This window comes from Lepidochelys olivacea (genome assembly GCF_965140295.1).
Source record: "Lepidochelys olivacea isolate rLepOli2 genome assembly, chromosome: 20".
In the NCBI taxonomy this organism is placed as follows: Eukaryota; Metazoa; Chordata; order Testudines; family Cheloniidae; genus Lepidochelys; species Lepidochelys olivacea.
In genome coordinates this window covers 14,304,390-14,330,372 of record NC_140430.1, presented here as the reverse complement: position 1 = coordinate 14,330,372, position 25,983 = coordinate 14,304,390, and the positions used below count along the sequence as shown (strand labels likewise).

Here is a 25,983-nt window from a genome sequence, read left to right as displayed (position 1 = left end):
AAAAGTGTGAAGAATAAGTTATGTTAGGGCCTGTGTCTCTGAGGCGAATGGAGAAGGCTGGTTAAAAGCACTGAATCCCATTGATAGTTTTGTTCTCTCATTTTACAGAGACTGAAGGCCAGCCTGACGCACCAGGTTTCTTCCTCACTGAATGGCAGCAGCATGGTTGTGGGGTCAGCAAGCACGATGGTGACCTCACGTCCAGAGCAGGGTCAGATACTTCTCCAGCACCCAGATGCACCTTCTCCCGCTCAGCCACAGGTCTGCTCCTTCTTAATCTTTGAAGATATGATGGCTTAAGATGATGATGGAGGAAGCAAAGATACTGGGAGTTCTAGTCTGCTAGGAAAGGAGTGGGGAATAACCTCATGAATCTGTCACTCTCTGCTCAGACCTATATGCTATCCAGAGCTGTGGGGTTTGGGGGTGGGGTGGTTGGGGGTTGGGGTTTAATGTGTGTGAAACACTCCTTTTTGTAGTTTCTGTTACCATCACTGTCAAACAGTGCAAGTTAGATTTAGGCAACAGGCACAGTTACTTGATGTGTTCTAGAGTTTAGAAAGAGTGTTTTGCTGTCTTTTCCTTTTTAATTACTAGGGTTAAACACTCCCCTCTTAGGCAATCAACCCCACTTGCTCCTGCCAGCTAACCAAATGCCAGCCTTCCATCAGAACTGCCACCTGCTCCATCAGTTAGAAAGGCTTCCAAAAGTTTAATATCCATATGCTGTCTGACAGTGAGTAGTGAAGTGTAACTGTGCTCTCACATTGTGGCTGTGTAATTATAGAGCCTATGCAGTAGTGCTGGGAGGACTGAGTCTGGGGTGATTTGTCCTTGTTGGTTTTTCCTTTGTTCCCTCAGAATACAGCAGGAGATTGCAGTGTTACAGAATCCACTCTTAAGTGCCTGTCAGACTTTGTACAATGATGTTAGAGCACAGCTGAAGATTGGCTGTGTTACACAAAAGCCCATATTCCCTTGCAATAGTGTCATGTATATCTGTAAAGATGGCTCTGTTGAGTTGTTTCCCTCTCACATTGTAACCTGTGGTAAGTTCCAACAATATGAAGCTGAATAGTCCTTATTTTTTTCTTTTTTTTAACTTTTTTTTTTGGCTGAGGCAGATGCTAGGGGCTGAATTCTAGTGCTGGTGGAAATAAGGATTAAACCAGACGTGTTCTGCAGGCTTCTCCCTCACAACTCCTCCCTGGCCACGGTTCCAACCAGCAGCATTGCCTCCTGCCCATCCATGATACTAACTCCGCTCCTCACCCTCCCAGCTTCCCTGCTGTTCTAGTCTTGAGGCATTTGTCCTTGTAAATTGGGGTGGTGGCTTTGTGATATGGACAAATATCTACTGAAGATCAGTCTGAGGCAAATCAACTTCTTTTCACTTAATGAGCTGAGGTGGGATTTAAACTGTAGTCTCGCTAGAAAAGTGAGCATATTTAATCCACTACAAGAAATACTATCTGGTTCCTCTCCTAAACCCATAATAATCTAATATCCACCACTTGTCTAGAGATCTCCACTGTATGTTAAAAATATTCAAATCATCCTGACACCGAGATAGTCGCCCAGAACTGAAACTTCATTGTGCATCTAGGACATATTGCCCATCCATCAACACGTGTCACAAGATTCGGTGTTTGGGAGGAAGGATGGGCTTTTGGATAAGGTGCAGGACTGAGAATCAGGGAATCTGGGTCTCCATCAGAGACTCCCAGCGTGACCCTAAGGGAGTCACTTAATCTCTCTCCCTCACTTTCCCTGTCTGTAGAATAAGTCTCAACAAATCTGTTTGGACCTAATTCATTAATGTCGGTAAAGTACCTTGAGAACACTGGAAGCTGCTGTGGAAAAATGGAGTGTTTTTTAGTTTCAGAATCAGCATCTGACGGATCCTACATCCTGACTCTCCAAGCCAATTGGAATTTGCTCTGGACTCAGTACAATCAGCGTGGATAACTGTCTGGTTTAATCAAGTGTATGTTTGTTTCAGTAATTCTCTTCCTTCTGTCCGAACTCCAGGTTTCCCCTGCTCAGCCCACGCCCAGCACCGGTGGCCGGCGGAGACGCACGATGGATGAAGACCCGGATGAGCGCAGGCAACGTTTCCTGGAGCGGAACCGCGCTGCAGCCTCTCGTTGCCGTCAGAAACGCAAGCTGTGGGTATCTTCCCTGGAAAAGAAAGCAGAGGAGCTCACGACACAGAACATCCAGCTGAGTGTGAGTATGTAACCATGGAGTCAGAGTCCATCTGCTTGGCTGCATTGCGTCCTCCACTCCAAGGAGGACGTTTTTACCGTGGTGCCAGAGGCACTGTGTGCTCTGGTGGTGGTCTTTAGTTTGTGAGAAACCAGAATCCCTAGGGACAAGTGGCTAGAAATGTTGCAGGGTTTTTTTGTAAGATGTTTACATTTTTTGTGCTTGATTCGCAAAAGCTTGTGTATGTGCCTCTGGCAATGGAAACCAGTATTTATAAAGGATCATCAAGTCCTGGATAAGCCAAAGGTGAAAGAAAAGGAGCAAGTGGAATTTTGTATCAGCATTTCCAACCCCCTCCGCCACACACAATAAATAAGAGCTGCGCACCCAGTCTTGCCCTGAGAAGGATGAAGCGGGTAAGGGAGAATTTAGCATTGTGCCCTGCCACTCATCCTCTCAAGACTGCACCCTGGAACATTCAGCTGCTCCAGCAACGTAAGATAGGTGCTGGAACAGTGCAAAGGCACCAGGAAGCTGGTGTATCCTAAATGAAGACTCCCCTAACTTGGGAAGAGCTGTCAACTGGCACAAAGTCAGTGTAACTGGTTTCTGCTCTATTTTCCACTGCTTGGGACTGGAACCACAGGCCAGCAAAGAGGGAACTGCAGCTGAAGCCCAGGGCAGTTCAGATTCTCCTTGAAAATTGGGGAGCTATAACTAGCTCCCTGGCAGCCTCTCTCCTGCTGTGCCAAGCAGAACGATGCGTAATTCCCTTCCCATTGCAATTAGTCCCTTCTCAGCAGACAGACCAAGGACAGAAAGGGTTCTGAAGACTGAACTCACGTCCAGTGTGGGCTGTTTCCCCCACTGGCTTTCAGTGACTCATGCAGTGTGCTTCAATAGCACTAATTACGATATTTTCATCCTCTTTGTCACACTGTCTGGAGTGGCTCACAACTGTGAATGCCTGCCACAAAGCAGACTGTCAGAAACAGGGCAGATCCCCCAAGCTGGTGCTATGTTCTATGATTAGATTTCACCAACCCAGTAACAAACGTGAACTCCTGGATCACTGTACCAGTCTTACCATGGAGTCACAGACCAACTTAGACTCTCCAGACTATTTGGCCACCCACCCAAACAGAACTTTGTGATAATGGTCACTTGAACCAAAAATCACACCACATCAGGTTGCTCCCAGTCCCAAGAGACCAGCCACTTACCCCAGATCAACTGGTACTCTGAATCTTACACCAAAGACAACCCTGGCACTGGCAACCAATAGTAAATTAACTAAAGGTTTATTAGCTAAGAAAAAAGAATGAGAGTTATTGAGAGATTAAAGCAGCTAAAATATCTGTCCAGGTGAATCACAGTTTGTAACTCCGAATGGTGGCAGCAACATAGTAAACTGCCAGTTTCCCAAAAGTCTTTCCAGGGTACCTAGATTGTCTCTGGGGATTTCTGCTTTATATCTGGTACACTTCCCTGTCAGAGTCCAAAGATGCAGGATCTTTTTTTCAATCCCTTCTTATAGCTTCTTCTCACAGAAAGCAAGCTGTCAGTCTCTCTACCCACCTGGGCTTTTCCTTTGACAGTGAGTGAGGAATGCACTTTGAGTCTCAGACCTCCAGTCATCAGACACAATGGCTATTTGCTTTGTAATTAGCACTTTTTCTGATAAAGTCCTTCATTAGCATTCCACAAGGCTTCTTTGATGTCTGATGAGTTATTTAGTTACAGCGGTATTTACAATGTAAATGTTTGATGTCGCATCATAACAGGATACAGATGAGAGAAAATAATGCACTTAACATCCCATTAGTTTTATGAAGTTTAAACACCCAAAGCACATATACATTTAACAATTGCTTTGATCTATACTAATACACAAGTGCATTGGCCTGAATACACTCTGACATGACCTGGTCTGCCAGCGTCATACTTGTCACAAGATAATTGTAGAAATTGTTTTCCTAGCCAATTTCAAAGTGCAGTTGACTGGGTTTTCCAGATACAGGGGGGACAGATGTTAAGCACATCTCAAATTTCAATTACAAACATGCTCTCTGAAATTCTCAGGGGGAAAATTTTCCACTAATAGCTGAGAGTTAACCTAAAGTTTTTGAAAGCATGAACATTTTTTGGTTTGGTGTTGAAAGGAATGAGAAAGGTATGGAATTGGCTTCAGAATGGACCGCTGCTTGCAACCTTATTTGTGGGGAGGTGACAGAAAGAAAGGATGGCCTATTGGTTACTGTGCAAACCTGGGACCTGGATTCAATTTCCTCCTCTGCTACAGACTTTCTGTTAAAAGAAAAGGAGTACTTGTGGCACCTTAGAGACTAACAAATTTGTGACCTTGGGCATGTCAATTTGTGACCTTGGGCATGTCACTTAGGCTCTCTGTGTCTCAGTTCACCACCTATTAAATGGGAGCCATAGTAAGTACTTTAGATGGATAGATGTAGGTCTGAGCAGCCTCCACTCAAGTATATAACAGGCTGACACCTACAGACTCCTTCTCCATATTAAAGGTAAGAGTGGCTGTCATGTTCTGAACAACCTGAGGTGGGACTTGAGGTCCTATTTTGTTGCGGGTGTGGCCCTTGATATATCAAAGAACAGATGTCCCTGATACGGTTTTACTCTGTATAGCTGTTCATGGTCAGTCCTCATTAATGGTCCTCTTAGAAAGCCTTTTTGGCCTTCAGAGAGATGCCACTTGAATTTTTAGCTTTCCATCAAGTTCAACAAAATATTGCATTGACTCTTATTATTAGCATTTCTTCCATTGGTGGTGGTGGCAAGCGCATACAGACTAATTTTACATCTGGAACGTGGGATTTCCTGGTAAGGTACGGGTCTGTAAGAGGACAACCTTGCAAAGCTTGTTTTGAATACACACTCACTCACAAACACAACTTTTTATTAAGGGTTAATTTGTGATGACCAGAGTCTGTAGACCTCAAATGACGCAAGAGTTTGGAGGTAAACTTTGAAGAGTCTACATGTTAGTATTCTGCCACAGCTAAGGGATATTATTCTGAACACTCATGATCCCTGTACATGTTGTTTTCTTTACCTCAGAATGAAGTTACACTACTGAGGAATGAAGTTGCTCAACTTAAACAGCTACTGTTGGCTCACAAGGACTGCCCAGTCACTGCACTACAGAAAAAAACACAGGGGTATCTTGGTGAGTTGTGACTTGCCCTTGCCAGCACTGTACCTTAGGGTACATCTGAGTAGAATTAAACCCGAATACAAGACTTACGTGAACTTAGTGTTCCTGAAGGATGCTAGATTGACAGCCCGGTGGGCTGGTGTCCTCTCTCCACAGGACCAGGTAAAGCACAAGCAGTGGCAGCGCAGGCTTCTCGCATGCTGTACCTGGCCAATGTGCCTTATCCCTGCACTGGAGCAAGCCACCTCAAGGTGGTGACAGGGGAGTTCTGCCCTGGGTTTCTCTGATGCTCCCAACAAGAGCTCCAATTAGTGTCAGTTGTTGTGGCGGTTCTTGTGATGTGGTCCCCTGTCCATTAGAAACTGAACTTGGAACAGACAACTCACTTTGTGTAGGAACAATAACAGTGGTAACATTCTGTCACTACCAATTTTGCTCCAAGACCTTGTATAGCAGGCGATCAGATATCATGGTGATGACTACAGTGTAAAAGCTTTGATAATATAACGTATTTGTCCTTTTGTCAGTATGTTTCCCTGAAGCATGAAATATTCTACATGCATCCATCACTCAAACTCCCATTTCTCCCACGAATCTGGTCCAGAGTTGCCCCGAACACTAGGTGTCCTTCTCCACTGTATTATACTGCTCAGTGTTGGAAACTAATGCTGCTGTTTAAGTGCAGTTGCAGTCGAAAAGTCCAGACTCTATAAATGATATCATGGGGTTCCATATTCATGTTCTCTGCAATTCACATCAAACTGGTTCAGTTTACAAGTGAGAAGACATCTTTATTTTAAACTGCTTGCCAGTAGAGAGACATGATGGGTGAGGTAGCATCTTGTCTTGGACCAGCTTCTGTTGATGTGAAAGACAAGCTTTCAAGCTTACTCAGAGCTCTTCTTCACATCTGAAAAACATACTCAGTGTCACAGCTAAATACAAGATGGAACAGATAGTTTAGCATAAGGAGTTAATACACGTTTCAAGGGGACCATTCAAGGCGAAGTGGCCCATTACCACCTCTCCAGTCATAGGGAGTCTTAATTCTCGCTATGACTGGAAGGGTGTTAGTGGACCACTTCACCTTGAATGGACCATCTGTTCCATTTTGAGGGCTTGTCTACACTACAAAATTAAATTGACCAAAATTACGTTGACGTACAGCCACCACAGTAATTAAATCGCTTTTGCATGTCCACACTATGCTCCTTGTGTTGGGGTGTGTGTGTCCTCACTAGCAGCGCTTGCATCGATGCTGAGAGCAGTGTACCATGGGTCGCTATCCCACTGTGCAACTCACCACCATGTGGTGCAGGGTGTTTTGGAAAGGATTTGCAAAGCCTCATGGGGCAATCGACTTGCGCAGGGATGACTGGTAACATGGTTTCACCATCCCATGATATCTGCATCCTGTGATACTGGTAACATGATATTCTCCGTCCCATGATATCTGCATCCCCCAATGTTTCACGCCTCTTTTCAAAAGCCTCACAAACCTGCACATCTGCCATCTCTGTGAGAGGCATGGATCCTTCACTGCTTTTCAGTATTGTGCTGACCATTATAAACACAATGCGCCTGGTCCTTCAGTATTTTCAGAGCCACCAAAGGAGCTGCGAGGGATATGACAGTCCCTTGCAGGCTGCCTTGCTGATGGACAAAGAAAGAAACAATTCAAGGTTGTTGGCATTCACCGAGCAGTTGCCAGATGGTGAAGCACTGGTTCTGGGCCCAAGAAACAAGCACTGATTTGGGATGACAAGCAGTGACTGCAAAGCTTTCAGATGCTCAAGGCCACATTCATGGAATTGTGTCCCCAGCCCTCCAGCACAGCACCACTAAAATAAGAGCCACGCTCTTGGAGAAGAAGAAAGTGGCTATCGCTGTATGGAAGCTGGCCACACCAGATTGCTACCGATCAGTCGGGAATCATTTGGAGTTGGGAAATTTTAGCTGTCTCATTCCTGAGCGTAACGGAGGCTGTCAGGGAAGAGGTCCTGCATGCGTCTGCTGCTAGCCTGTGTGCTGCAATGGTGCCTGCTGAAGTATTTGCTTACTGGTGTGGGAAAGCGTCCTGCTGGGGTAGAAGAAATAAGGCAGCCCTCCCCAGAAGCCTTCGGCTGAGGATTGCAGACTCCCTCCAGGAAAGTTTCCTCGAGTTCTCTGTGGAGGATTCACAGGACATCCCAGTGCATGTAAACAAACTGTTCCACAGGGCCCCCTCTGCCTAGCTGTACAGGGGAATGAGAAGCAGATAGGAACTCTGCCTCTATTGGTTGGTTCACTACCTCTTCTAGCCTGACTGAAAAATAGTAAACGAATAGATGTGTCTCCGCAATATCAAAGCAAACGGCATACTTACCAGAGGTTCTTTCCCTGCATCAGGCTCTCCAGGGCTGGACAGTAGAGACCCGCTCGACTGCTCTGGGGTCAGAAAGAGGTCCTGGCTCGCCGCGCCACTGGATCCCCAGTCGTCTGTCCCCCATGTTCCTCCTCCTTGTCCAAAACCTCACTGTGCACTGCAGGGGCCTTTGATTCCAGTTTCCGCAAAGTATCCACTGGGCTCTTGGCAGTTGTGGTGGGGTCTCCCCCAAGGATGGCACGCAGCTCCTTGTAGAAGCCTTGTGTCTGCAGCTCAACTCCAGAGCGACTGTTAGCCTCCCTTGCCTTCTGGTACGCCTGCTGCAGCTCCTTGATTTTCACGCAGCGTTGCTGCATGTCCCTGTTGTAGCCCTTCTCCCCCATGCCCTGAGTGACCTGCTCGTAGATATCAGTGTTTCTATGGCTGGATTGGCACTGTGTTTCCACAGACTCAGGAGTTCCATCACTTCCTCTGTACTCCAGGCAGGAGTGCATTTACTGCATGGAGCTGGCATGGTCAGCTGGCAGTTACTAGGTGAGCTCTCCATGCTGAGAAAATGGAATTTAAAATTTGTGAGGTTTTAAAAGAGGAGGAGCTTGTACCTACGTACCTGGCCGTCTCACAGTGGAGTTCAAAATAGTGACCAAAGCGGTCACAATGGGGCATTGTGGGACACCTCCTGGATGCCACTAAAGTTAAGGTAAGTAACGCAGCGTCTAAGCTTTCACTGCATCAGCCTAAGTACTACGCCTCTCACGGAGATGCAGTTATTAGGTCAACGTAGTGGACAAGTTACGTCGTCGGGAGCAACATTTTAGTGTAGACGCTTACAGGTTGATGTAAGCTTCCCTCAGCCAGCATGAAAAGCAGCTCCATCCCACCCCTTCCGCTTTCCAAGGGCCTGGCTGCCAGGGAGAGGGGCCGAGCAAGCTGACGGGGAAGCACAGGAGGAGAAGAACAACGCACCCTCCTCCAGGTAACTCTGGTGAGGATAGTGCAGCGTCCCCAGGCCGGGTGCAGGTGGGGGGCGATGGGAAAGGCACTAGGAGTAGGCTCCCTCTGCTCAACCTGAGTTAGGATAATTTCCCGCATCCCATGTCTCCCCTGCTGATGTGTCCATGAGGGCATGGGAGTTCTGGGGAGACCCTGTGGTGCTGTTACTCTCCCTAGGCCAGGGCCTGCCCAGCCCAGAGGCATGTGCTCCTCGCTTCTGTGGCCCCAACCCCTCAGGAGCCAGCAGATTGGCTGCTGTGGCCCACGGAGATGGGGCTGGAAGATTTCTCCCAGAGGCAACACGTGGGGCGGCTGTCCCACCTTCCCAGTGTGCCCCCCCCCCCCAGCATCAGCTAGTCCCAGTTGTCTCTGGGAGTAGACCAGGCCTGAGTAAGTTTCCCAGACTTGAAGAAGAGCTCTGCGTAAGCTTGAAAGCTGCTCTCTCTCACCAACAGAAGTTGATCCAATAAAAAATATTACTTTACCCATCTTGTCTCTCTAATATTCTGGGACCGACATGGCTACAACAACACGGCTTGCTTCACAGTAATCAGCCTGGGATCTAAAAAGCTAACTGGATTTTCTGCCTATTACATTTTCCCCACTAACAAAGATTTTGTACTCCTTGGAATTTGTCTGAAGGCTTATTGATGATGCTGAAGACAGAAGGGCTCTGGCTGGCTATCCCCTAGCTACATCTGCTTGTGTCAGCCTTATGAGAGTTGGAAACTTGTTTGGGTCAGTAAAATAAGATGGAGGGTGCACAGAGAAAATAGGAGAAGTAAGAAGGTGCCATGCCTCCATAGTCTCACTTCTGACTCCCACCCCATTCTGAATCTCCAAAGCATTCCCCTCTGATGAAATGGAACACGTATATTTGCCTTGCAGGTCCCTGGCATCGCCAGTTTATTTTCAGTCATTACAGTGACTCACAGCTTGAGTAATGTGGTCGTGAAATTCATCCCTATCCCCCAGCCTTTGCAGACAGGTGTTCTTTGTGTATAATGCAACATGATTTTTCCTGTTAACTTCCAGAGTTTACAGTTCCTATTTTTATTCCTCAGTCTGTCTACTCCAATAATAGGAATTCATCACACATCTGAATAATAAAAATGAAATTCACACCTCTCCCTTCCCTATCGCACTTCTCCCTGGCTGCCTTTTTTATTATAAAGATTTATGACTAAGCATGTCCTTAAACAAAAATGCCAGATTCCCTTGATGGAATTACAGCTGCCTTATGTACAGTTGGGTTGTTTTATTTGTAATACCTTGTAAATCTCCTTTTTGGGATGCCAAACTCTTCTGTTTCTCTGCTCGACCCTCCCTCCTCATCCCCAAATCAAATTTTTGAAATCTACTGTGCTAGCTGTATCTTTCGATATGTTAGCTGTGTCCTAGCCAGCACCTCACTTACGAGGGTGAGGTGAAACCAGTTTGGGGAAGGGATACAGAGCAATGTGAAAGGACCTAGTGGCAATCTGAATCTTAAAACACACCCAGCTGTGCACAATGAGGCTGTAATTTCTTCTCTGGTTTCTGGTGACATGGGATTTACACTTTTGGTATGTAAGAGGAATCCCGTGTATCCAACCAGAGGTCAATACTGGCTGCTTCAGAGGATGATAACCATATCCTCTCCATAATTCATCTAACCAGCTGTGCAGGAGGGAATTTCCTCTTGATTTAGGCAGATAATGAATGAGCTTATACCCTCCCAAAGCATGAAGTTTGATCACCCTCACTGTAGCATGAGATCAGTCACAAATCATCCTTTTTGTCTAGCACCCCTGCCCAAACACAGTGGGAGAGAATCCAAAGTTTGGAAAACCAATCTGTGTTGGTCATTATATGACTGCAGAAGAAGCTTGCTGGCTTTGTTTGTCTTGTCCTTGCTTCATTGTCCACAGCTTCAAGTTACAGAAAAGTTTAGTGAGCAAGTGGTTTGTCATGAGGTCTAACTGATTTTAATGTTCTAGAGAACAATAAAGAGTAAACAAGATAATTTATATAAAATTCAGAAACACTGCTGTAACGGGATGCTATCAGCTTGTGGAAGAGTTTCTGTTACATACCTCTCTGTGTGTTCACCCAACAGATGGTAAGGACTCCGAAGGAACTGTTCAGTCTCTGGGCTAAATGGCCTCGAACCAAGTACTATACCAGGAAACAACATGTAGGAAAGTACATTTATTATAATGAGGACATAGCTGTATTATAGAAAAGTTAAGCTAGATCTATGGTCCGTGCTTTGATGTTAGCACCTTTTTGCTAAAGATCTCTTTCTAACTCGAGGTTCTTTAAAAATTCCCCCCACTGCTTTTTGTATTTAAATGGGGTGGTCTAGCCAGATCCTAGTTTCGTTCATTGTTTTCTGAATCCTTAGATTGTCCCTGCTCTTTTCACGTGGCTCTTATTCTTTTTTACTTCCTGTCCTAGGTAGTTGTTATAGAATTAGTGCATGCTGTTAACAGCTGCTGCACCCCCTCTTAGAGGTGGATGCATATCAATGTTGGGTTAAATGGTTCCTGCATATGGATCCGTGCATCCATTCTCAAAAGTGCTTTGGGATCAGGCAGGTTGAAAGGCCTCCATGTAAAAGTAAAGCATAGTATCTGATTAACTCTCTCATCATCCGGGGATGCTTGGTAGAGTTAGTCTCGCTTTCCACAGCCCAGTCTTAATGTCAGTAACATCATGATGGGTTCCGTTCCAATTATTATTTTTTCTTTTTTTCTTTTTGAAAACAGAAAGCCCAAAGGAGAGCTCTGAGCCCACCGGTTCCCCTGCTCCTGTCATCCAGCACAGCTCCGTGACAGCATCCCCCAACGAGCTCAACGTGCGCTCTGCAGCTGAAGCTGTTGCCACTTCGGTCCTCACTCAGATGGCAAGCCAAAGGACAGAACTGAGCATGCCCGTACAGTGGCACGTCATTATGGCTCCACAGTCTCAGTCTGCTGGCAGATGATGTCACAAACCACGTGACAGAGAACTAACCCATAAGAACTTGCAGACCGAGAGACTGATCATAATTAAGTCCCTGCTTAATGGGGGCAGATACAGATTTTTTTTTTTTTAAAGTGAGTTAAGGGCAGCTATGGAAGCTTCTTTATACTGCATATCCTATACAGAGCCTGGCCCAAAACCTTTGTCACATGATCACCTGTCCGTACAGGATGGCTTCCGATTGAGGGATTTCTGGTCAGTCAACTTACAGAATCATCAGATCACAAAGAGCCTCATTTTGAATGCATCTTGAAAGGTTCATTTTCAGGTATCAGTTACGTTAACACTAAACCTCCCCTGGCTTGTGGTTTCTCTTGGCATTATCGCTATTTTAAGTTTCACCTGTTAGCAAAGGAAAGTAGCTGTTGGGAGGCTGTGACATTTACTGGTGCTGTCACTTTATTTTTAACAGCATGCTGCTTCCAATCATCTGTTTCCCCACCACTGCTCTAGCTGACCTGCAACGTTGCACCTTGGCACAAGAATATTGTCCGAGTTTTCCACTTGGGCTATTGAGGTTAAAAAGGCTTAGGATAATGGGCTTCCTAACTCCATGGGTTTAACTTCCCTGATACCAAAGCTTTTTGGTTCCGAAGCAAGCCTGGCACCTCTGATTCACCTGCAATTAACCATCATTAACTGCTGTAACTTGTGGGGTTTTTAAGTATGTGTTCGCAGTCACTGGTGCAGCCGTAGGAACTGTGGACGTTTCATGTGCTTCTCTCTTAATTGACACCATAGCTGCTAATGATGCAGGTACCTTCTTCAGAAAAGGGCCTGCTTGTAAATCTTCCGTACAACAGTAAAGCAGAACCAAGCTGCTGTCTGCCAGGACTGCGTGCAAAGCTGTTCTGTGTGATGCATGAAAGGATGAGCTGGGGCAGATTGGATATAATGCAAGTCCTAGAATTAACCGGCTATGAAATCCACTACCCATCTCAATAAGTCATGAATTTAAACAAACAAACCCCACACATGTCAAAGGATTGTTTCCCATACATTTAACCTGATGATCTTATAAAGTGGTGGCCTTGAACAAAGGGAGGTGGAAGCATATCCCACTCGCCTGGCCTTTTACCTCCTTTAATGGTTTTCTTCTGCTCCTAGTAGTGGTATATCTATTGCTTTTCCTCAAGAGTAAATGTAGTACTTTTAGAGCTTCCAGGTTCATGGGGTAGATTTAAAACCAGCCTTGACATTTTAAAGGCACTTGGAATTGTCTGCTTATTGCCAAAGTGAGTGTGTGTGCGCGTGTGCGCGCGTGTGTACTTTCTTTAGGTTGTCATTGACCTTTTGCTTGCTGGGTAATAGTTGTGGTTTTGAATTTGTATTTTGGGAGCCGGAAAGGGATGCTGTGTGAATTTGTGCTACAGCAAACCCACCAGTCTGTGAAACTCTCAGCACTTCATCTTTCTTTCCTTCTTTAAAGACACTTTTCCTTCCGTTGAGCTCTTTGACATCTTCACCCTGAGCTGCCAGACCACCTCAAATTGCACTTGCCACTTTTGACCCAAGTTAGTTTGGCTGAGTCAGTAGTTTGGTTTATCTAGACTTGGAATATTTGCCAGGGACAGCAATACCCAAAGCAAAATCTGAGCATGTAGAATTTGACCCCCCCCCCCCAGATACAGGGAAGTTCCATTTATTGCTTTTCTAATTAGGGGGTCTCTTCTCCCCCTTTTCTCCCTCATGTTTCTTCAGGCCTCCCTGCCATATTCTCTAATGTATTTCATGGTCCTAGCTGTCTCTTAATACACTGCCATTGTATGTTTGTCTCACACTGTCTCACACATGCTCACACACAATTATTCCTGAGATTTTGTGTCCCTTTGCCCTCTGTTTCTTTGCCCTCTTAATATTCAAAGACACTGGAGCTAGTAGCTCTTGCATCTCTGTTCAGAACCTGTGTGTAGTTACTGCAAGAGGCATTCCAGATCAGGCACTTCATTTTTTGTTTGTTTGTTTGTTTTTTTCTTAAAGCTGTTTCTATAGAGAATTTGCATATAGGAAAGTGCTTTGAGTATAACTATCCCAACAGGGTGTCTGTTTCCTTGATGACAAAGAGCTATACCATCAGCAGGGTTTTCAGGATCGTGTGAGGATAATGCAACAACCGATTTCCGCGATTTCCGATTTCCATTATAAAGTCTAATGGCCTGATTGGACAAGACACAGGGCCTTTATTTGGCTTAGAATCCAAGACAGAAAGGGATCGTGGCCATGTTGTCAGAGGTCTAATACGACAGCAGGGAATCTGTAAGTATAACTAGTTTAGTCTCTTGCAGACACCGCACTGTCTTGTAAAGGAATAGCTTGCATAGCTCTGACGGATTCATTAGAGTAGCTGGATTCATATGTGTGGCTCAAGAGGCCCAAACAGCTTCTACATGATAACTGATCATACTCCACTTCCAGCCTGCAGGCTAACATTAGTGTCTGAAAGCTAGTGGATGTTTAGCAAGAGGTAGGGGAAGCCCATTTTAACACCAGTCCCAGTGCATGTTGAGACAGCACCGCTGGGTAAATACTGCCTATTGATAGCCTTAACACATGCATAAAGCAGCCTTCAAATACCTTCCATTGTTAAGAGACTGGCAGCTCAAGGATACAGCTGCACAATAGACTGTACAGAAGGGGATGGGGTGGTAAATACAGTGCAAGTTGGACAAGTGTGAAAAGGCTTTAACCGAAAGTAAATTTGCTTTGGTGCTCGCAAACCTTATTAATTTCCATGGATACTTGTACAAGGGACCATTTTTTTGGTCCGAGGAAAGCAACACGCATGTGCACGTATGTGTTTGCACAGCTATCTTGGACTCGTTTATTTCCTTCTTCCTGCTCCTTGAACTCTTAGTCAGGATTGAAACAATACCATGTGACTTAGGTGACCAATCACATTTCAGATAGGGAATAATCAAAGGCATAGTAGAATAGAATAGCTTCCCAGCACCGTACAAACTGGAGTTAGGGTGACCAGATGTCCTGATTTTTATAGGGACAGTCCTGATTTTGGGGTCTTTTTCTTATATAGGCTCCTATTACCCCCCATCCCCTGTCCTGATTTTTCACACTTGCTGTCTGGTCACCGTAACTGGAGTGGATTTGTGTAATGAGTTTGAAAGCTTCAGATTGCAAACAGACTTGTAAAAATCAGTCCATTGAGCAAAAATGGACAATGTTTTTTTTTTAAACAGATTCTGTTCTAAATAGCTCACTCTGCTACAGTCACAACTAAGGGTCTGTCTGACCAGTAGAAGTTGCACATGGGCTAGCTGAATCCCACTACTCAAGACAGCACTTTGCGGGGTTCAGTGCTGGCTAGCAAGCCAGTTATGTACCCAGGGTCCATACTGGGCTTGCGCTCCCCTGAGCTGCAGCTTGTACCATGCTGTGTTCGCCGCTGCAGTTACCTGTGCTAGCTGGCTTAAAGCTAGCTCAGGTAGACTAGCCCATGCACGGCTTTTGCTGTGTAGACAGACCCTAAATCACTGATCCTTTTCTTCCCAGCACCTGTCTTTGTAATGGGAGGGGCTTACGAGGTTCAGAAAGCAGGGAGACACTTGAAGTGGAAAAACTCACCAAGTGTCAGTGTAATGGACTCTGGTCCCTGCTCACTACTGGCCTCTTGTGGTCAGTGGTGGTGGTGTAAGATCCTCCATCTTAATCCCTCCTTCCTAGGGCTTCCTGTACGTTCAAAACAGGCTTTGTATGGCAAAACAGCCCTTTTTTCAATAGAAAATCCCCCAAACAAGGAAAAACCCGTCAGGCCCCTGGTCCCATTCTTGTTCCTTCTTAAAACGGCCAGTCATCCAGACACAGAACAACCCCATCAAGGGTGTTTCTCACACTCCTCGGTCTCTGACAGTCTGAACTGTGGGGTTGTTTCTCCCTGGGGTCTGGAGGCAGACCAAGGGATTTGGCCACATTCAAGGAGCTATGGTAATGGGTGATTTTGCTGTACATCCTGACTCAAGGGGTTTGAATGAGCAGGAGAAAGCAGAAGGATTATAGGTACTATAGTCTTTAGTCACTACAGCTGTAAGTACAGCAACCATCATATTCGTTACCAAAATGATGTGGAACTGATTGAGAGGTGTGTGAACTTGCTCCCTGGGACAGTACAGCATTATTGTAAAATCTGTCTGCCTTTTGCTCTCCTTACTTAACCACTGGAGATCAAAAACTACACAAGTCTGTGATCTGGGAGTTGCTACCAGGTCCTGCCAGAAAACTACGGCTGGTCAGACAGAGCAATGACTGTTGGGGGCTGAGACCTCATGCCCTGCTGGGGGCTAGAAACATACAGTGCATCCATGGCATATTTCCTGCCCTGACAAATCACCAGAAAACAGACCTTAAAATCTTGTCCTTCTGATTACCATCTTGTGGCCCACCCACTTCAGTTCTGACCTGGTTTGTGTGTATGCTCTCCTGAACTTACAGAGCTATAAAGTAATGTTTTCTACTATCTGGAAGCAGCAGGCAATTCCATCTTTCAGATGGCGTGTAAAGCATTAATCTTTATGGGGGTTCATGAGCAGCTACTAAACATCCAGCCAGAATTGAAGTTTAGAGGAGGGGAAAGCAAGATGATAATTTGTATGTCATGATTTTAAATGTACGCTGTCAAGTTAAATCACACTTCAGTCTGACAGTTTTTACCTCCTCTTGTTATAGGTGATGCCTAAGATTGCTAGCACTTGGAGATAAATAATTATTCTTAAACTTTTTTTCCCCTGTTTATTTACTCTGCATATTGAGCAATATCTTAGTCAGGTTTCAATATTTCTTCTCTGTCACTTAGTCAGTTCCCGTGTACGTTTGAGTTGTCAGTGTGTTAAAGGGAGAAATGTCTTGGAAAAATAGGAAAATGTGCCTGTAAAACTGCAAAAGTTGGCAGGAGTGCTCAGGAGACATGTAGACTAGAAACTGCTTTTAATGGTAATTAACTAGATTTCAAGCTGTTTCCCCTTGAAGTGTGTTTCACTGAACATACTAAAACCATGTTCAGTGTTTAAAATATTTTTATGTATTTAAAAAGAAAACTCAGTAGTTTCACAGAAGAGGTGGAAGTGAGTTTAATCTCCAGCTGGTTTTCTGTCTCCCAGCAGAGTCTGAGCATGTCTGAGTCCCAGGCTGCTGAAGACAAACTGTTTCTCTTTCTGTGTTTAAAATAGACAACTCCCTTCATGGGGCCTAGGGAGGTCCTTGGTAATGAGCTTAGCACTCAGATGTCCTCTCTGACTTCCTGGGAGAAGGAACTGCAGCAAGGAGACAAAATTCTAAATGTGTCACCTTTTGAGATGTTCTGCAGAACCAACTCAGGATAGCAAACGTATTGCAAATAACTTCAGTGCTTTGGTGATACCTGTATTTCTAGGTCCAATATCTTATAACCTGCTACTTCTGGAAATATGGGCAGGAGCAGAACAAATGCTGTCAGGACCAGAAACTCCACCCCCTGTCTCCCTCAGCATGGTTCCTGGATCAGAATAAAACATACTCTGTTCCTACTCAGTGTCCATTTCAACTAACGTTTGCCACTGAATGAAAGTATCACAGAGCAGCTCCAGATTTGGTGGCTCCCCACAACTACGTAGCTAGCTTAATAGCATACAAGACAGCTTAGCTTTCACTGACAAGCTGATCTTTGCCTGGCCTTATTAAAAAGGACAAATCTAGAAGTAAACAGGAGTTTCAGACGTGTAAATGTTGGAGGTCCCCTTCATTATGGGGGACACACCTGCCTGGTGCTACCTTGTGAAAAGCAATCATGACTGTGCAAAATGTTTTAAACAGGTTAAAGATTTTTTTGAAAGTATTTCATTTTATGTCCCCAATCCTGATTTCAATATCAGCCCTTCTCTTCCTTCCCAAGTCCCTTGCTGGTAGCTAGCTTGAAATGTAAATAGGCTGCGAGCTGCTTCCCATCCATTTTGAAGCAGATACATCTATATAGAATGTTCTCATCCTGAATCTATCTATGAATCTATTCCACTTCACTTAGAAGGCCTGATCCTTGGAGATGCCAAGAGCACTCCTCTCCCATCGAAACCAGGAAGAGCTAAGGTTGCTAAATATCTTGTAGGAAGCATCACTGGATTGAGGCCCATAAGGGAGAGATGCTACCAAAGAGCCCTGCTAGCTCCAATAACCTGTGGCAAAATCCTTTGCTGTTTTCTTACCAAGATGAAGTGCTGCAGTGCATTGCATGCAGATAGCACTTCCTGATCCGCTCTTACCGCATAGGAAGGATGTCCATCTGTGAGTTGTCTGTCAAGCAAAGGATTAATTGTGCTCTTAACTAGATAACTCCCATACAGGTGACTAATCAGGGCAGTAACCTAGGGAGAGGATGGGCTCTGGAGAGTTGCAACAGATGCCAGAAAAAAACCAAAAAAAAAAAACAGATGACATTATGGGATTTCAGATTTGTTGGTTTCAATGGACAACTACTTCGGTGCTAAGATTTTAATTTTAGGGGCTCAGTTTTTCCATTAGGATCTCATTTATTCACAACTGCATGGATTTGCTCATGCAAATGGCTGTGCTTGAGCAAATAAATACTGCCGACATCATTAGAGGAGGCCTGCTGAAAAGATGTGGCCCATGTGAAGTTCTGTCCTTTAGCCAAGCAGCGTTTACAGCCCCTGAGGAGCCTTTATATCATGAGGAGTATAAGTCACTGACTGTTGAGTGTGTGTTTAGAACAATTATGCAACCAGTTGCTAGGTTATTCCTTTAAATCACCAGCTTCTCCATAATTGCATCTTTTCCTAGAGATGATTTCCTATTAATCTGTGTGTAAAATTACTGATCAGTGTCAAGGAAATCCCACCTTCTTGTTTCAGAGTAGCAGCCGTGTTAGTCTGTATCTGCAAAAAAAAACAGGAGTACTTGTGGCACCTTAGAGACTAACAAATTTATTAGAGCATAAGCTTTCGTGGGCTACAGCTCGCTTCATCGGATGCATTGAATGGAACATATAGTAAGAAGATTATATATAATACACACATACAGAGAAGGTGGAATTTTCCATACAAACTGTAAGAGGCTAATTAATTAAGATGAGCTATTATCAGCAGGAGAAAAAAACTTTTGTAGTGATAATCAAGATGGCCCATTTAGACAGTTGACAAGAAAGTGCGAGGATACTTAACATGTGGAAATAGATTCAATATGTGTAATGACCCAGCCACTTCCAGTCTCTATTCAAACCCAAGTTAATGGTATCTAGTTTGCATATTAATTCAAGCTCAGCAGTTTCTTGTTGGAGTCTGTTTTTGAAGCTTTTCTGTTGCAGAATTGTTACCCTTAAGTCTTTTACTGAGTAGCCAGAGAGGTTGAAGTGTTCTCTTACCAGTTTTTGAATGTTATGATTCCTGATGTCAGATTTGTGTCCATTTATTCTTTTGCGTAGAGACTGTCTAGTTTGGCCAATATACATGGCAGAGGGGCATTGCTGGCACATGGTGGCTTATGGCTTTCTGTGATCATCCTTGCTGCTAATGAGGGTTGTACATGTTGGGAATTTCCTTCTGGATCTATAGATGGGGATGCCCTTTTTTATCCCATTTTCCTGTGCTGGCTCAGCTACCCACATCAGTGCTGCGCAATCTCATGGACTTGTTCGGTGACCGCTGCTTTTTCAACCTAAAGTGAAGAACTTTTTTTAGAAAGCAAAACCTTAGATTCCTGAATAGATGGAAATATCCACAGACGGCTCAAACTCCACGTAGTCCGCAGACTTGCTGCACATAGGAGTTATTTTGTCCTCCTAGTCCCAGGGCTTTTCAGACAGCCTTCCCAATATCATCTTAGGGCTTGGAGTTAGCTAAAGCAAGTTTCACTGGCCATCCCTGTGGCTTTAGAAGAGCGTCAGCAATTAGTTGTCTTAGGCCAAAGGGGGCCCTGACTAATTTCAATTTTTAATTAATTGACTGCCCACACCTACTCTTCATGAAAATTTCTCCTCCTGGGAACGACACAGAATGTTTTGGATTGCATGTGATCTTTGGCCCTTATGTGTGGCCTGCTTCACAGTGGGAAAATGATCCTCTTCTGGCTTATTTCACGAGGCCAGGAAAAATATTGCAGTGTTTAAAAGGTACGTGTAAGTTCTTATTGAACAAGGGCTAAGCACTAGCTGTAGGATCATACTCTTTCAGAGCAGTATTTTTTAATCAGTTAGTGTTTACCTTCATTATAATAAAAACAAATAATTAAATAATAAATTAGAGGCAATTAGGATAGACTTGCATTTCTTTCCCTACAACATCAGAATATCGAACCCCATGACATTCTCAGCAAGAATCCAGCCTGGCCCTCAGGGGCTCATAGCAGAGAGAAACTAATTTTCTCCTTTTGTTCTCCCAAGCCCATCCAATTAAGACTAAAAAGATCAGATTCCTCTGTATATTCTTAAATTCTACTGTTGCTTTTTGGTACAATTAGGTGTGGGGTAGGACCTCAACCAAAGAATTAGTGTTGCCTCTTCCTTGTCACTGTGGCTTGAGAACATCCTGATTGTTACAAAAATTTAAAAAATTAAAAATCAAAAGTGAACAACAAAACAGGGCTCCTGATAAGGAGCTCTTTGATGTGAGAGCAGCTGTCACTAATTTCTTGCCCTCACTGTAGCTTTTCTCTCATCTTTGTCATGGCCTGCTATATTTTTACACTACACATACCAGGGGTCGTAGTCTTGTACTCAAAAGCTCTTGTTACTATTAGGGTTGAGTATTAATGGTCATGAAATGACTAGCACTTTTAAGAGATCATCTGACAGAATTGTGGTGCCTTTGCTTTAAGATTTCTTTTGGTTGCCGGCCAAAACAGATGCAAGTTTGTTGGGAGGAGGGGTGGGTTGGAGGACCAGGCAGGGCTGGGTTATGAAATTTAGTAAATCCCATGCTCTGTGGGTCTGCAGCCAAGTACAAACAAAAATCCCCACTTTTCAGCTCAGTTCCTTTTGCTCCTGTATTAGCAAATTCAGGGCAATAACTGGGAGGTCTCGAGTTATCAACAGTAAGCTAGTGAAAGAGCTAATTTCTGAGTACTTTTGATTTAAATATATCATCCAGATTGTGCTACAGTTCCCTGGGAGCAGGAGCACTTTGCTGGTCTCATTCCAAGAGGCAATTTAGTGTAGATCCTCGGACTAGAGAACTGCATGGCGAGAGAGCTGTGGGTTTTGTGGGTTAATCTCTGTGATTGTGGAACTCCGTCCGCATGGAGGAGCCTATTTTGTAACTGATTTTTCTCAAAGATTCGCCGTCTCCTTGGGAGAGGAGGGGAGAATGGAGTTCGCTTTTGTGTTATAAAACCAGGTGGGCCTTTTACCCAGTTTAATAGACGGGGTAGATAAAGTACACAGGAGTCCTGTGACTTGGTTAGAGGACACAGTGAGCCCAGGATGCTCCCGAATCCTCTAGTCCCATGCTGTAACCACTAGTCAGTGTGACTTTCCACTTTGCTGGGGGTACTGTTAACCACCCCGTTAAGCAGGTGCTTGATTCCTGCTCTGAGCTAATTACTGTCATCCACCCCCAATCCAGAGTTCTTAAATCACCCTGCCACCCCCACTCCATGACCTGAACGACGACATACTTTTTTTCTTTTAAGCTTTTCTCCAGCAGGAGACCTAGGATTAACGTTTCTGCACTAAACATACATTTTCTACTTACGAGAAGCGGCACTAGGAGACCTCAGGATAGGAGAGTCCTGAGGCAGCATGGGTAGTTATGTGAAGCGTTTCCTTTTTCCACCCATAATCCATTGTTTACCCAAATGAAATGTAAGGAACTCTCTAAGCCAACCCACCCCACCCCACATGTGTGTTTCTTACACATTAGACACAAGGCTCAGACTCCTTCTGACAGTCTGGCCTAGCTTCAGATAAGAAACATTAACGAGAGCCACCTGGAACTTCAACATCAAACGTTCTGGGCTCTGTTCTGAATCTAGAATTCTGTGGCTTTAGAGCAGGTTCTGCATTTGTCAGAACAAGTTCTCCTTTGCTCCGCTCAAACCACTGTCCATTCATACAGCCCGTGAATCTATATCCCCTCAATTCCCAGGCATCTGGATAAAAGGATAGCCTGAGAGGTGGGGGTGGGGGTGGGGGTGTTCCTTTTACAGCCCATATTGACAAAGCAGGAGTGAGGTAATATTTTTTTTATTGGACCAGTATCTGTTGGTGAGAAAGACAAGCTTTCAGGTGACACAGAACTCTTCTTCAGGTCTGGGGTATCTCTCACCAACAGAAGTTGGTCCAATAAAAGACATTACCTCACCCACCTTACCTCTCTAATGTCCTAGGACCGACCCAGCTACAACAACACTGTGTACAAAGGTTTGATTAAGCAGGCCTGGCATTGGACTTACCTGAGAGATTTGCTTACTGGGCTGCAGGCTGGACAACAATCCCCTTGAAACTTAATCCTATAGCATTACCTAGTGCACCTTGGTTGCAGCCGCAGTTATGTGGGACACAAATGAAGAGGTCCTTGATTTTGCATTGTGTCTGACTGGTTAATTTCTAGCCCCAGCTGTAGAGGTATACGGTGCTTCTGTTTCAGAGACAGACTGAATACACAATTCAGCGGTGTCAGTCTGAAGTTCCACTGAGGTTTGGAGCTCTGGTGGCTCTAAATCCACATTTCCAGTTGGGACCTTGATGCCCTGGTGGTAGCTGCCAGACTGTTTCTGGCTGCTGCTTTGGTGCCCTCTACTGGAAGCTGTCACACGGTACAGGCTGAGGCCTTGGAAAGCTGACCCCTTATAGTTTCAAGTGACAGCTGGTTACATGAATTTCACTTTGATTCTAGTCTCCTTAGTCAAGGCTATGCCCTGGGCACTTCTGGTTTGGAGCAGAGCTTAGGCACCTTCGTTCAGGTGTCTTGATTTCCAGTTTTGGTGCTATTTCTGAAACATAGGAGGGCTTTGCATACCAGAAACCTTGATTTCTCTCCCCCCACCCCCTTGCCTCAAGCACCCAGGTGGGATGTTGTAGAGCAACAAGGAGAGAGAGGTCGTTGCCCTATTTGAATGAAATCCGCTCTTCCTCCTAAAGCCAGTCTCCATCTGGGGCATTTTATACCATGCTCATCACCCTTTTTTTATCTGATCTTTGAGATACTTCTCCACTGATTTTTAAAGGTGCTAATGACTTGGAAGGGTCCAGAGATGCTGTTGTCTGTGCCCCATGGAATCTAGCACAAACACAACCATGGTGCTGTAATGAGAAGCTGCCTTTGTTCAGCTGGGTTTGTCCCCCGTTAGCCCTTTTCTCTTATTTAGCATTGTGTGCTGTATACTGAAGGACTGAATCATTATCATCGTGTTAAAAAGTCCCATACCGGGAGTGCTGTAGAGTTCTGTAACACCATACATTCTGCATTTGTTGTGCTGTATTGCTTTTATTTGGGGAGGGAGTAGGGGACATGGGAGAAGGCGCTGTGGATGCTTTCGGCATGGGGCAGTTTCCCAGCACACCCTGGATCCATTAGCGGCCGCAGCTGCACAAAGCCAGCACCTTCTGTCTTGAGGGAGACTATTACAATAGCAGAAAGGAGTTAAGGGAAGGGTATGTTGTAGGTAGCCATAGGTTGTCTTAGCCATTTTCCACCTAAGGCATGGGGAGGGGAATTTATCTCACACCTGGCATGGTCTATTACAAGTGGTACCTGACCAAGATAAGGGCTGGATGCTTGTTAGCTTTTCTCTGGAACTCCAGGCTGATGCCAATAGTGGATCTGGTTTTCGTTGCACTGAGGTTTCTTATGCAGCCAGGCAGGGAGCCGCACTCTGACCCCAAACTCAGCCCTGGTCTACACTACAGAGTTCGGCTGATGTAAGGCAGCTTACATCGACCTGATGACGACTTAATAACTCCACTTCTGTGAGCAGCGTAGCGCTTAGATCGATGCAGAGTCAGTGTAGACATTGTGTTGCTTCCATCGGCTGTTGCTGCCTTGCACAAGCCCTCCCACGACGCCCCACGCTGACTGTTAAATCGGTGCAAGCGCTCCTGGTGAGGATGCACACTGCTGACACAAGCAGCGTAGTGTGGATGTGCAAAAGCAGTTTAATTACTGCGGTTGCTGTGAGTTGAAGTACCTTAGGATGACTTAATTTTGTAGTGTAGACTTGCCCTTGGCAACTTTCAATCCTAATGGATTGGGGAAGGAATCACTTAATGAGTAATGGGAAGTAAAGGTCCACCTGTCCCTCAAGCTCCCGGACCTGTTAATCTCTCCCTTCCTGTGGGACATTACGAGACCACCACTTGCTGCTTTTGCCATTTGCCACACAGTACTGAGCTGCTGAAGCAACTCCATGATACTTGGCAGTCACAAGAAGCCTTTGCTGTTTGGTTGGTTGGTTTTTAAGGGGCTAAGTCAGTTGACAGAGGTTGGCCGGAGTGGAGAAAATCCACTTGTGGGTTAAAATGGGGTGTTAATTTTTAACTTGTTGAGAGATGGGGGCCCAGCCGCAAGGTTTTATGGATATGGAAACCTGGAGGGGAGTGGGTTTGGCCCACTGGAGATCAAGGTAACCCAGATCCCTCCGCGTTCTAGACTGCCCAGAGCCAGAGTTTTCATTGGAGCTTAACGACCTGAGGGACCTACAGCCTCTGAAATAACATGGTAGCGATTTCACCTTTAAATCTGCTCCACTAGCTTTGCGCTAAAATTCTGTCGGTCTTAAAAAGTCTCGCATAAATGAGGCCACCCTGACCTCTGCTCCCCTCTCTCTTCTAATGCAGATGGAAGGAGTGTTTTAGCCCAGGCCAAAGCTGCTCCCTTGCCTTGGAAGAGAGAACAGATTATTCTTGGCTCCTCCAAAGCAAGGGCAGCCCATCCAGTAGCCTTGATTCTCATTAGCAACCCCTGGGGATTCAGGAGGACGGGTGTCGCATGCAGGGCCTGCAAGACAGGTGACCTCTCCCTTCCGTCACTGGGCTAGAGGCATAATGAAAGGAGTGACCTTTGTCCACGGGCTCCTGCCAGTTGTCCCTGGTGCTCTCTGGGAGCAGGACGGCGGCTCTTTGACACACGGCTCTCCAGGTCGAACAAGGTCTTGCTCTCTGTCCCACACCTCACAGCAGCAGCCCAAGGAACCAGGTCCCGGGATTTGCCTTCCCACAGCAAAAAACAAAACAAAACCCCAACAGTCTTCGTTTGCATGGGACTGCAGTAGTGCAAGAATCCACCTGACACCTTTCCTTCAACCAATAGCTGGCTGTTTTATATGGAGAGCTTTTACGATCAATAATGGAAGAAAATAAAAAAACCACAAAAATAAATCCCTGAAAAGCTTAACCACAAGAGTGTAGTATCTCTATAAAAGAAAATACCTATGTATGAATATATATAGAAATATATCGACATATATCAACTTTCCTGAATGGATGCACAATTCCTTATGCAATGAAATTGTTTTTAGATGTATCCAAACCTGGACTCCCTGACCCTCCCTCCCTGCTACAGGTTTGTTGTACAATTCTTGACTTGCTCTGCCTTTTGCAACAAAACGAGAGGAGGTGCAGGCAGGTCACACTAGCAAATAAAAAATGTTCTTCACCTAAGTGCTCCTGTGAGCAGGTCCTCACAATTTCGCATTAGCCTGTGCCATGGATTCCTGTTGACCTTTGTGTCCGCAGGGGCGGAGGAGAGTCGTGGCACAGCCCTGTGTTGTATTTTGCTGTTTAAAAACAAAATCCTGGCACTTATCAATTTGTTCCTTCAGCCACTGTTCTTACCAAACATATAATGTGCCTTTTATTTATGCTGCAAATATAACATTAAAATATTAACAAGGATAAACTCTCTGCTGTGTGATTCCATTACAAGAAGACCCCAACAGGCATACGCCGCGGGGATCTTCACTGTACAGACATTTCTCTCTCTCCTAGTTTTCTATCCGTTGCTTTTTTTCCGTGTGTTGTCATCACAGGCCTGATGTTTGTGAACAGGCAGAAGGTTGCATAGATGACCCCTTTCCACACCAGAGGCAGCTGCTCCCAGAATAGCAGGCCACCTGGTGTAGGGTCACAGCATCTATTCCACCCTGCCTTGTCCAGGAGTGTCTGACCCGGAGAGAGCTGTGATCCTTCCACATTCCACTAGCTCGGCAGTATCAGCCTGGTCAGTGCTTGGATGGGAGGCCATCTGAACGCACCCAAGTGCTGCCCAGAGTGGTGTTGCTGCCCCTACAGGGG

The 25,983-nt window shown here is 45.1% G+C and overlaps 1 protein-coding gene across 2 annotated transcripts in view; it reads left to right on the top strand.

The window, feature by feature from the left end:
* ATF7 (activating transcription factor 7) overlaps positions 1 to 25,588 on the top strand; it is a 108,702-nt gene extending 83,114 nt beyond the window's left edge. The window contains exons 9-12 of one of the 2 annotated variants that reach the window (XM_084610077.1): positions 109 to 261; positions 2,032 to 2,229; positions 5,299 to 5,407; positions 11,504 to 25,588. In XM_084610077.1, coding sequence (XP_084466203.1) covers positions 109 to 261; positions 2,032 to 2,229; positions 5,299 to 5,407; positions 11,504 to 11,721 — 678 coding nt within the window. In that variant the 3' untranslated portion in view covers positions 11,722 to 25,588. Of the gene's footprint in view, positions 1 to 108; positions 262 to 2,031; positions 2,230 to 5,298; positions 5,408 to 10,851; positions 10,899 to 11,503 lie in introns of those variants that run through there. The other variant, XM_084610078.1, reaches the window with a different exon arrangement.
* The last annotated feature ends 395 nt before the right edge of the window (positions 25,589 to 25,983 follow it).